The 12,039-nt window shown below is 41.7% G+C and overlaps 1 protein-coding gene across 2 annotated transcripts in view; it reads left to right on the top strand.

Moving 5' to 3' along the window:
* LOC143766680 (uncharacterized) overlaps positions 1–10,252 on the top strand; it is a 59,687-nt gene extending 49,435 nt beyond the window's left edge. For both annotated transcript variants that reach the window (XM_077254533.1, XM_077254532.1), the window contains one exon: positions 7,173–10,252. In XM_077254533.1, coding sequence (XP_077110648.1) covers positions 7,173–8,950 — 1,778 coding nt within the window. In that variant the 3' untranslated portion in view covers positions 8,951–10,252. The remainder of the gene's footprint in view (positions 1–7,172) is intronic.
* The last annotated feature ends 1,787 nt before the right edge of the window (positions 10,253–12,039 follow it).

The following is a 12,039-nucleotide window of genomic DNA, read 5'->3' as shown; positions in this document are numbered from 1 at the left end:
GATTACTGCACAATCTGAATTCCTTACGATTGAAAACATAATGTAATTTATGACGTGGAGTGAATCCACGAAACCAGGGCTAGAGCCAACACATCTCCTGCAGGCGTGAATAAATGTACAGTGGGTACAGAAAGTATTCAGACCACTTTAAATTTTTCACTCTGTTTCATTGCAGCCATTTGGTAAATTCAAAAAAGTTCATTTTTTTCTCATTAATGTACACTCTGCACCCCATCTTGACTGAAAAAAACAGGAATGTAGTTCCTTAAAAAAGTTCCATTAAAAAAAGAAAAACTGAAATATCACATGGTCATAAGTATTCAGACCCTTTGCTCAGTATTGAGTAGAGGCACCTTTACAACTAGTACAGGCATGAGTCTTCTTGGGAATGATGCAACAAGTTCTTCACACCTGGATTTGGGGATCCTCTGCCATTCTTCCTTGCAGATCTTCTAGTTTGGTCAGGTGGGATGGTGAACATTGGTGGGCAGCAATTTTCAGGTCTCGCCAGAGATGCTCAATTGGGTTTAGGTCAGGGCTCTGGCTGGGCCAGTCAAGAATAGTCACAGAGGTGTTCTGAAGCCACTCCTCTGTTATTTTAGCTGTGTGCTTAGGATCATTGTCTTGTTGGAAGGTGAACCAAGCCAAGTCTGAGGTCCAGAGCACTCTGAAAGTGGTTTTCATCCAGGATATCTCTGTACTTGGCTGCATTCATGTTTCCTTCAATGACAACCAGTCGTCCTGTCTCTGCTGCTGAAAAACACCCCCATAACATGATGCTGCCACCATCATGTTTCACTGTTGGGATTGTATTGGGCAGGTGATGAGCAGTGCCTGGTTTTCTCCACACATACCGCTTAGAATTATCACTAAAAAGGTCCATCTTTGTCTCATCAGACCAGAGAATCTTATTTCTCATAGTCTGGGAGTCCTTCATGTGTTTTTTTAGCAAACTCTTGCTTCAGGGCCACTCTGCCATAAAGGCCCGACTGGTGGAGGGCTGCAGCGATAGTTGACTTTGTGGAACTTTCTCCCATCTGCCTACTGCATCTGTGGAGCTCAGCCACACTGATCTTGGGGTTCTTCTTTACCTCTCTCACCAAGGCTCTTCTCCCACGATTGCACAATTTGGCAAACGGCCAGGTCTAGGAAGACTTGTGATGGTCCCAAACTTCTTCCATTTAAAGATTATGGAGGCCACTGTGCTCTTAGGAACCTTGAGTACTGCAGAAATTCTTTTGTAACCTTGGCCAGATCTGTGCCTTGCCACTATTCTGTCTCTGAGCTCCTTGGCCAGTTCCTTTGACCTCATGATTCTCATTTGGTCTGACATGCACTGTGAGCTGTGAGGTCTTATATAGACAGGTGTGTGCCTTTCCCACTCAAGTCCTATCAGTTTAACCCCTTACTGACATCGGGCATAATAGTACGCTGATGTCAGACTTCCTCCCTTTGATGTGGGCTCCAGCGGTGAGCCCACATCTTTGGGGGGACATGTCAGCTGTTTTGAACAGCTGACATGTGCCCACAATAGCCACAGGTGGAATCGAGATCCACCCACGGCTATTAACCAGTTAAATGCCGCTGTCAAACTCTGAAGCGGCATTTAAATTTTGCTTCTGGCGATCGCGAAGGAAATACGCACACCGGTGACAACTCGTCAGGTGATCGCGGGTCACCGGTGTGTTGGCATGACAATCTGAGGTCTCCTGGAAACCTCTATGGTTATCAGTGACGGCTTCCTGTGAGCGCCACCCAGTGGTCGGCGCTCATAGCAAGTGAGTAAATCAGCTACATAGAGATGACCTGAACATCGCCTCTATGTAGCAGAGCCGATCGGGTTGTGGCAGCTTCTAGTCTCCTATGGAGACTATTGAAGCATGCCAAAAGTATAACAAAAAAGTTTTTAAAAATATAAAAAATATAAAAATTCAAATCAGCCCCCTTTCGCCCATTCAAAATAAAACAATAAAAATAAAATCAAACATACACATATTTGGCGCCGCTGCGTTCAGAATCGCCTGATCTATAAAAAAAAAATGGTTTAATCTGGTTGCTAAACGACATAGTGAGAAAAAAAGTCAAAACGCCAGAATTATGGTTTCTTTGGTCGCCGCGACATTGCATTAAAATGCAACAATGGGCAAGCAAAAGATCGTATCTGCACCAACATGGTGTCATTAAAAACGTCAGCTCGGCGCACAAAAAAAAAAAAAAGCCCTCACCCAACCTGAGATCACGAAAAATGAGACACTACGGGTATCGGAAAATGGCGCAAATTTTATTTTTTAACAAAGTTTTTTTGTTTTTTTTTCACCACATAGATAAAAAAGAACCTAGACATGTTTGTTGTGTATGAACTCGTAATGACCTGGAGAATCATAATGGCCGGTCAGTTTAGTGAATGTAGCAAAAAAGCCAAACAAATAACAAGTGTGAGATTGCACTTTTATTTTTTAAATTTCACCGCACTTGGAATTTTTTCCCGTTTTCTAGTACACGACATGGTAAAATCAATGGTGGCATTCAAAAGTACAAGTCGTCCCGCAAAAACAAGTCCTCACATGGCCATATTGATGGAAAAATAAAAAAGATATGTCTCTGAGAAGAAGGGGAGTGAAAAACGAAAACGCAAAACTGAAAAAGGCTTCGGGGGTTAATTAAACCCAGCTGGCCTCCAATGAAGGCGTAGAACCATCTCAAGGAGGATCACAAGGAAATGGACAGCATGGGACTTATATATGAGTGTCTGAGCAAAGGGTCTGCATACTTATGACCATGTGATATTTCAGGTTTTCTTTTATATTAAATTTGCAAAAATTTCTACGTTTCTGTTTTGTTTTCAGTCAAGATGGGGTGCAGAGTGTACATTAATGAGAAAAATGAACTTTTTTGAAATTACCAAATGGCTGCAATGAAACAAAGAGTGAAAAATTGAAAGGGGTCTGAATACTTTCCGTACCCACTGTACATTTATTCTTGCCTGCAGAAGATGTGTTGGCATGACTCGAGCCCTGGTTTCATGGATTCACTCCACGTCATAAATTCCATTATGTTTTCAATCCTAAATAGCGTATATACTCGAGTATAAACCGAGAATTTCAGCCCATTTTTTTAGGCTGAAATTGCCCCTCTCAGCTTATACTTGAGTCATACCCAGGGGTCGGCAGGGGAGGTGGAGTGGCAGCTGTCTAAGCATACTCACCTGCTCCTGGCACGGTGTCCCTGGTTCCCCGGCGCCGGCAGCTTCTTCCTGTAGTGAACGGTCACATGGTACCGCTCATTACAGTAATGAATATGGACCCGACTCCACTTCCATAGGGGTGGAGCTGCATATTCATTACTGTAATGAGCGGTACAATGTGACCGCTCACTACAGGATGAAGCTGCCGGCGCCGGGAAACAGATGTGCAGGGACCGCGCCAGGAGCAGGTGAGTATAAGCAGTGCGGGATATTCTCCTGCTCCCCGTTCCACCGTCGCCAGCCGCCGCTACGTTCCCCGTCCACTGCACTGATGCTCATAGCGGTGACGCTATTAGTGCACGCCGCCCTCTGCCTGAGCAGTGAGTTCAGTGGACGTGGAATGTAGCGGCGGCTGGCAGCGGTGGAACACGGAGCAGGTGAATATAGTAAGTGCCGGGAGCCTGAGCGACGAGAGGTGAGTATGTGATTTTTTTTTTTTTTATCGCAGTAACAGCATATGGGGCAAATTACTTTATGGAGCATCTTATGGGGCCATAATCAGCATTTATGGAGCATTACATGGGGCAAATGACTTTATGGAGCATCTTATGGGGGCACAATCAGCATTTGTGCAGCATTATATGGGGGCAAATATCTGTGGAGCATCTTACAGGGCCATAATCAAGATTTGTGCAGCATTATGTGGGGCAATTGTCTGTATGGAGCATCTTATGGGGCCATAATCAGCATTTGTGCAGCATTATATGGGGCGTATTTTGTATGGAGCATCTTATGGGGCCCATCATGAACTGTATGGAGCATTATATGGGGCTCCTGATTCAATATGGATATTCAAAAACACTTAACCTACTGATGTCTCAATTAATTTTACTTTTATTGGTATCTATTTTTATTTTTGACATTTACCGGTAGCTGCTGCATTTTCCACCCTAGGCTTATACTCGAGTCATTAAGTTTTCCCATTTTTTGGTGGCAAAATTAGGAGTCTCGGCTTATACTCGGGTCGGCTTATACTCGAGTATATACGTTAATTCGGATTGTGCAGTAATCTCTCCTGAAATGGGGGCGCTAATACTTTCTCTACTCTTCTGGTCAGGACTCATAGTAGCTCCAGTAGTCCACCATAAATGAGTGCAACTCCGGTTTAGTGTTGGAGTTCTCCCCTCATACCTATGTTGTTGTTGAGGATGTAACTTTTCATTCTGCATGATAGTTTGATTGCGGTGGGATCGGCCTGCCTCACTTATCTGAGTCTGTAACTCCCTGGTAGTGTTTAGAAAAAGGTTTCAATTACCAAATATCTGAGATCTAAATTTAAGATCCCTCAGCTCTGCACTATTATAAAAAGTTCTATTTAAATGTCTAATATTTCTTCTTGATATTCATCTGACAGTAAATATTGGTCCTTATGATAGTTTATATTGCTTAGAGCCACCAAGTCCCATACCGATAGTTTATATTGCTTAGAGCCACCAAGTCCCATACTCCAATTACTCCAGAGAAGTTTCACCACTACTCATTTTTTTTTCCTGAGGATGATTGTTCAGCTTGATCATTTCAGTAGATGTGTTATTGTCTATAGTCACAATTTTGCCCATTACCCTTTAACTTCTTTAACCCCTCTACATGGATTTGGACTTACACAGAGACCCCTAGGCTTGGGGCACAGTGTAACCTGCTGTTCTGTGGAGTAAGATGGGAAGAAGAATAGACAGATAACTGTGTCAGAACCACGAGGCCAGAGAAAATACTAACTCAGGAGACATAGGAGTAGTCAGTAAACAGGCCGGGGTCACAACAGGAAACAAATACACAAGCTGGGAGCTGAGCACAGAGGACTGAACTAGAGGAGATCAAGGCTGTATCTGGCAGATTCCGGCAATATGCTTCAAGCTGTAGTAAAGGTACCTTCACACGAAACGACTTTGAAACGACATCGCTAGCGATCCGTGACGTTGCAGCGTCCTGGCTAGCGATATCGTTTCATTTGACACGCAGCAGCGATCAGGATCCTGCTGTGATGTCGCTGGTCGCTGAATAAAGTTCAGAACTTTATTTGGTCGTCCGATCGCCGTGTATCGTTGTGTTTGACAGCAAAAGCAACGATACCAGCGATGTTTTACACTGGTAACCAGGGTAAACATCGGGTTACTAAGCGCAGGGCCGTGCTTAGTAACCCGATGTTTACCCTGGTTACCAGCGTAAAAGTAAAAAAAACAAACAGTACATACTCACCTGCGCGTCCCCCAGCGTCTGCTTCCTGACACTTGCTGAGCGCCGGCCCTAAAGTGAAAGTGAAAGCACAGCGGTGACGTCACCGCTGTACTGTTGGGGCCGGAGCTCAGTCAGTGTCAGGAAGCAGACGCTGGGGGACGCGCAGGTGAGTATGTACTGTTTGTTTTTTTTACTTTTACGCTGGTAACCAGGGTAAACATCGGGTTACTAAGCGCGGCTCTGCGCTTAGCAACCCGATGTTTACCCTGGTTACCCGGGGACCTCGGCATCGTTAGTCGCTAGAGAGCTGTCTGTGTGACAGCTCTCCAGCGATCAAACAGCGACGCTGCAGCGATCGGCATCGTTGTCGCTATCGCTGCAGCGTTGCTTCGTGTGAAGGTACCTTAAGGTGTGGTGCTTTTGAAGTCCAACTCTGATTGTCCAAGGTGTTGGCAATCTCAGGTGGACATATTGCATGTGCTTTGGCATTGTCCCAGATTGTCCTCCTATTGGATTGTAGTGTTGAACTGCATTGGAGTAGTGTACGGGTGCGTTATTCCTAGGGATCCATTGATATGTATATTAGGGTATGTGGAGGAAATATTAACTGACAATACGACTAAAATTGTAATTGCAAGATTATCGTTTGCTGCAAGGAAACTGATTGCAAAATATTGGGTTAGGGAGGAGCCTCCGTCCAGACGTGAATTCATTGCTCAAACGAACCACACAACTGAGCTTGAGAAAAGCATTACACCAGGAGGGACAAGCTGAATTTCTTCCATAAATTATGACATCCGTGGTTGGATAGGATTAATTAATGTTATACCAGTATATAGTATTATAGAGTACAACTTATGGTAAACTGGAACTCTGTTTGATATTGTCAACTATGGACGAATTATTGTTTGCTCCTGATATCGTCTCCAATTTACTGTAAAACATAAAATGAGTATGAATGAACATGTGATCTGTTGTAAATCTTGTTATCGTTAATACAAATTTATCTGATTAAAAAATGTTTGGCGCTTTCCAATTGGCTAAAACAGAAACGGGGAGCAGATTACTGCAGCTAATAGCACACATACCCATACTGCCAGACTGGATGGTACTACAGATACCAGGCACCCTAATCTTAGTGGCTGGGAAGAGCCTGCACCGCCAAGAGCCTCTGGTTCCAACCCCACCTCTGTTGCCAGCATCGCCTGCAAAATTAGTAACCCGCGTCTGGTGTCCGAAGCAGACATTGCAGGAGCAGATTGCAGAGGAGATGGGGCACACCATTTGCAGAATCCCTAATATGACAAAATTGCAGAAAACCAGATCTGATGAAATCCTTATAAAGTGACTCCATTTTGTAAATTATAACCCTCAATAAATTAATCTATAGGAATAGTGACTATTTTGACTGCACTGCAGTTTCCAGATATGAGCACGCGCAGTGGATGTTGGAAAGTGAAAATTGCAAATATCCCAAGTTATTACCCAACACATAGTGCCCAGATTGTGCTCCAGGAGATACACATGCCGTAAAATAAGTGGTTTCTTCTCACTATAGTAATGCCAAAAGCATGGATGCTTAATGTGGTTTTGAGCACAGTCTAGTAAACTATAAACTGTCATTGTCTTGGTGAATAATTCAATAATTTTGCATAACTTGCCATTTTTACAGACCGTTTAAGTAGAAATGTTCAAAAATATAGAATTCAAGGATATTTTATTCTAAAATAATAATTGGTTTTATTCTTGGCAGATGACCGTACCAGGAGATCAGCAGGACAGCCGACATCTTCAATGTTTAAATCAGATAATCTTGAGATCCCACAGGATACAATTGAAGTGAATGCCATTACTCCAAATATACCATCATCCCTTCACAGCAAAGATCTGTCATCTGATCATTTGGAACAGGTCCTGTCTTCTGATTCATTACCTAGTACTAATGAAAATCAGAGTCACAAAATAAGCATTAAAAATCAAACTGCTCCTAAAACAATGAAGACCTTTTCATTTTCAGAATATGGAAATAGTTTTCCCCTAGAAAAGTCATTTCTCAAGCAACAAAAACTTCACAAAGCAGACAATAGATTTTCTTGTTCCAAGTGTGGGAGATGTTTTAACCAGAAATCAGATTTTGTCAGACACCATAGATCTCACACAGGGGAGAAGCCTTTTTCCTGTTCAGAATGTGGGAAATGTTTTACCAGGAAAGAGCTTCTTGTTATCCACCAGAAAACCCACACAGGGGAGAAGCCTTTTTCCTGTTCAGAATGTGGGAAATGTTTTAACCGTAAATCGAATCTTGTTAGCCACCAGAAAACCCACGCAGGGGAGAAGCCTTTTTCCTGTTCAGAATGTGGGAAATGTTTTAACCAGAAATCGCATCTTGTTAGCCACCAGAAAACCCACACAGGGGAGAAGCCTTTTTCCTGTTCAGAATGTGGGAAATGTTTTAACTACAAACAAAATCTTGTTAACCACCAGAAAACCCACACAGGGGAGAAGCCTTTTTCCTGTTCAGAATGTGGGAAATGTTTTAACTACAAACAAAATCTTGTTAACCACCAGAAAACCCACACAGGGGAGAAGCCATTTTCATGTTCAGAATGTGGGAAATGTTTTATTCAAAAAGCGGATCTTGTAACCCACCAAAGAACTCACACAGGAGAGAAGCCTTTTTCCTGTTCAGAATGTGGGAAATGTTTTCTAGATAAATCCGTTCTTATCAGACACCATAGATCTCACACAGGGGAGAAGCCTTTTTCCTGTTCAGAATGTGGGAAATGTTTTATTCGAAAAGCGCATCTTGTTACCCACCAAAGAACTCACACAGGAGAGAAGCCTTTTTCCTGTTCAGAATGTGGGAAATGTTTTAACCAGAAATCGCATCTTGTTATCCACCAGAAAACCCACACAGGGGAGAACCCTTTTTCATGTTCAGAATGTGGGAAATGTTTTAACCAGAAAGCGAATCTTGTTAGCCACCAGAAAACCCACACAGGGGAGAAGCCTTTTTCATGTTCAGAATGTGGGAAATGTTTTAACAGGAAAGCGAATCTTGATAACCACCAGAAAACCCACCCAGGAGAGAAGCCTTTTTCATTTTCAGAATGTGGGAAATGTTTTCTAGATAAATCAGGTCTTATCAAACATCATAGATCTCACACAGGGGAGAAGCCTTTTTCCTGTTCAGAATGTGGGAAATGTTTTAACCACAAAGCGAGTCTTGTTAGCCACCAGAAAACCCACACAGGGGAGAAGCCTTTTTCCTGTTCAGAATGTGGGAAATGTTTTACCAGGAAAGACTATCTTGTTAGCCACCAGAAAACCCACACAGGGGAGAAGCCTTTTTCCTGTTCAGAATGTGGGAAATGTTTTAACCAGAAATCGAGTCTTGTTAGCCACCAGAAAACCCACACAGGGGAGAAGCCTTTTTCCTGTTCAGAATGTGGGAAATGTTTTGTGAGGAAACCATCTCTTTCTAGCCACCAAAGAATTCACACTGGGGAGAAGCTTTTTTTAACTTCTTAATTGTTTTTACATAGTCACATACAAGTGCTTCTAATTAAATCAGAATATTATCAAAAAGTTAATTTATTTCAGTTCTTCAATTTAAAAAATTAAACTCTTATATTAGAGTCATTACAGAGTGATCTATCTCAAGCGTTTATTTCTGTTGATGACTATATCCTACAGCCAATGAAAACCCAAAAGTCATTATGTCAGTAAATTAGAATAAAAACACCTGCAGTGGCTTCCTAAACGTTCAAAAAAGGTCCCTTAGTCTGTTTCAGTAAGCTCCACAATCATGAGGAAGACTGCTCACTGGACAGATGTCTAGAAGGCAGTCATTGACCCACTCCAGAAGGAGGGTAAGCCACTGTAAAATATTAGTATTTCAATAATAAAAAAATATAGATTACTTAACATATGCAGGTTCTGACTACTCTGTATATTGAGGGACTGAGTTACTCTGAGGATTTTGGCCGATACATCTGTTCTCTGTTTGTCAGAACTATAGGGCTTTTGTCAGAACTGTCAATATGTGGCTATTTGGAGATAGTAAGTGGTTCTTAAAGGTCACAGGCTATATGCTTAAGCATTTCAAAATGAGGTAATGTACAAATAACTAATATGCATATTCCGCAAGTTACTAGTGTTCTTCTAATATGGTAGAGGCTATGAACATAGCGGCAGATCTTATGTTGTTATGAGACAGGAAAAATAGAAACCAATGTAAGTCTATGGGTCAAAATAGTATATAAGCCGACCTAACTCTTGTTTAGGAGATCTCTCATACTTTACGAATCTCCAACCCGGACCACATCAACTTCAAGACCATATGTAAGAACCACTGAATGCTTGTTTTCTCTTTAATCTAATACTTATTTTTGGGTGCTATGAACTTACTTTTCTTCATTTTTGTAATCACCTTTTGAATAAACGTTAAACGAGATTTGTTTTATCCACATAATTCAATATTGCGTTCCTTTCTATCCTCAGCATGCTCTTACTTAAAAAAAAAAAAAAAAAAAAAAAGGAAGAAAGTGTTATTCTTTCTAACATTTTGGGGAGCCCAGCCAAATCTGATTTTTGTGCTATTTTGGGTGGATTCCTTTTGATTGCACACAGGGGGAGGAGAGCTCTGCTAAACACCTGTTGTTCAAGGTGCAGGAATTCAACTATTTCACGTCACAAGGATCAGACAGAGCCTACAGAGGAGTGAAGATTTGTGTCTCCAACCATAAAGAGCTGCATGTGTCCCATACAGGCGGAGGTCTGAGCAGTCAGTAAAGGTACGGAGGACCATCCATTGACGGTTGGATCAATCCACTAGCGGAAAAGACATTCCATAGGTGAGAAAATGGATTTTATTCATGATTATTCTAAGAAAAGTAATATAGAGTTTGTTCATAGCCATACAGATCCACAATTATGGTCTAGTTTGTATAGCCAATGTGAAGAAGAGAATCTTAAAATTGATAAGAGTTTTTTTCAGTAAAACAAGTTACAGAGAAAGCTTCAAAATGTCATGTACATGGTCCGAGTGTCCAATTATTTAGTCTTTGAGAAAACTGAAACACAAATACATAAAGCATGTACTATCACACAGGACATTGGTCATACTGACACACAAGGTAACACACAAGAGTCTGACGGGGATTACTTCGATTGTCCAAATTGTTTGATATTGTCAGAGCATAATGAACAATTGGAAGATCAAATTGATGCTCGAACATAATTATTGTCCAAATTGCACCAAGATATAAAAAAGGCTTCTGTTGTTACACGATCAAACAAACAGGAAGACAATGCCGCCACATCATTGGTACCAGACACACAAAATCCAGATGTTTCAGTAGAATATTTACAAGCAGATGAACTACAACAGAAAAAAATTCCATGACAGAGCAGCACAAATTAATCTGAAAATACAGGATCAGTTAATGAAAATTGTAAAAGACATTCCAAACCTCAATGACAAGATGGATGCCTTTTATAGTGCGGACATTTTTGAATCAAACACAGATAAGTTCAATCTTTTTTTTTTTCCAAACTGTTTTTATTAAACATTTTCAATTAAACATTTTCAACATTAGCATATCAATATGCAAACATAGGTGCACGGGATTATTTCCCTCTTTCCGGTATTACAGAAGCCCATTATTAAAGACGGTAACTATTTTAGCGTTCCAGTTTGCAAATTAAAGGCAAAATACCTCTCAATCAAGATAAACATAAGGCTAAAAACATAGAATTCAACATGGAAATACAATACGAGTGGACTACCATTCTGTAACTAGATAACCCCAAATGGTGAAAGAGGGGAAGTTATAGCCAAAGAGAAAATGAAGAACAAAAAAAAAAAAAGAGGGGGGAGGGGTCAACAGACAGACTAGGGAAAGTCGAAGGGAGGGGAGAAGGGGGGGGGAACACACGGCTCCGCACTTCGCCCAATTTGTTATTTAAGAGACAACTCCACTCACAAGGGTGCTCGGCCCGCTACCGTCTGTTCCAGGAACCATGTAGTTGTGCAGAAGCATTGTTTGAGCCTCTGTTGTATATGCGTCGGAAGAATGGGTATAAGTGGCTGCCATAGTTCAAAAAAATTTTGGGTTTTTAGTTCTTTCTGAAGGGATGCTTCCACCCAATCCATCCTAAATAGGAAGGAGAGTTTGTCCAGGAAGATCCTCAGGGTGGGCATATTAGGTGCCAGCCAGGTTTGTAAAATCGTTTTCCGGGCCGAGGCCGAAATCATGTACAAGAATTTTCTACCATAAGTGGGGATCACAGCCCCTTCATTAGTAATGTACCCGAAAATAGCCCAGGCTGGAGTGAGAGCCACCCTATATGGTGTATGCGTATGAGTAAATACAAGTATGCGTTGCCAAAATTGTTGGATTTGTGGGCAAGCCCACAAGCAGTGGAACATGTCTGCCTCGACCTCTCCACACCTGGAACAGATCGGACTCGGTATATTACCCATAAGAAAGTTGCGCCTTGGCGAGATATAGGATTTATGCATAATCTTCAACGTCATTTCCCAATAAGATGTAAACGGTGTAAATTTAAGCGTATTCCTCAACATTTGTAGAATCAGAGTAGGTGTTAATGACGGG

This window comes from Ranitomeya variabilis, chromosome 4, assembly GCF_051348905.1.
Source record: "Ranitomeya variabilis isolate aRanVar5 chromosome 4, aRanVar5.hap1, whole genome shotgun sequence".
Taxonomy (NCBI): Eukaryota; Metazoa; Chordata; class Amphibia; order Anura; family Dendrobatidae; genus Ranitomeya; species Ranitomeya variabilis.
This window is presented reverse-complemented; position numbering and strand designations above follow the sequence as displayed.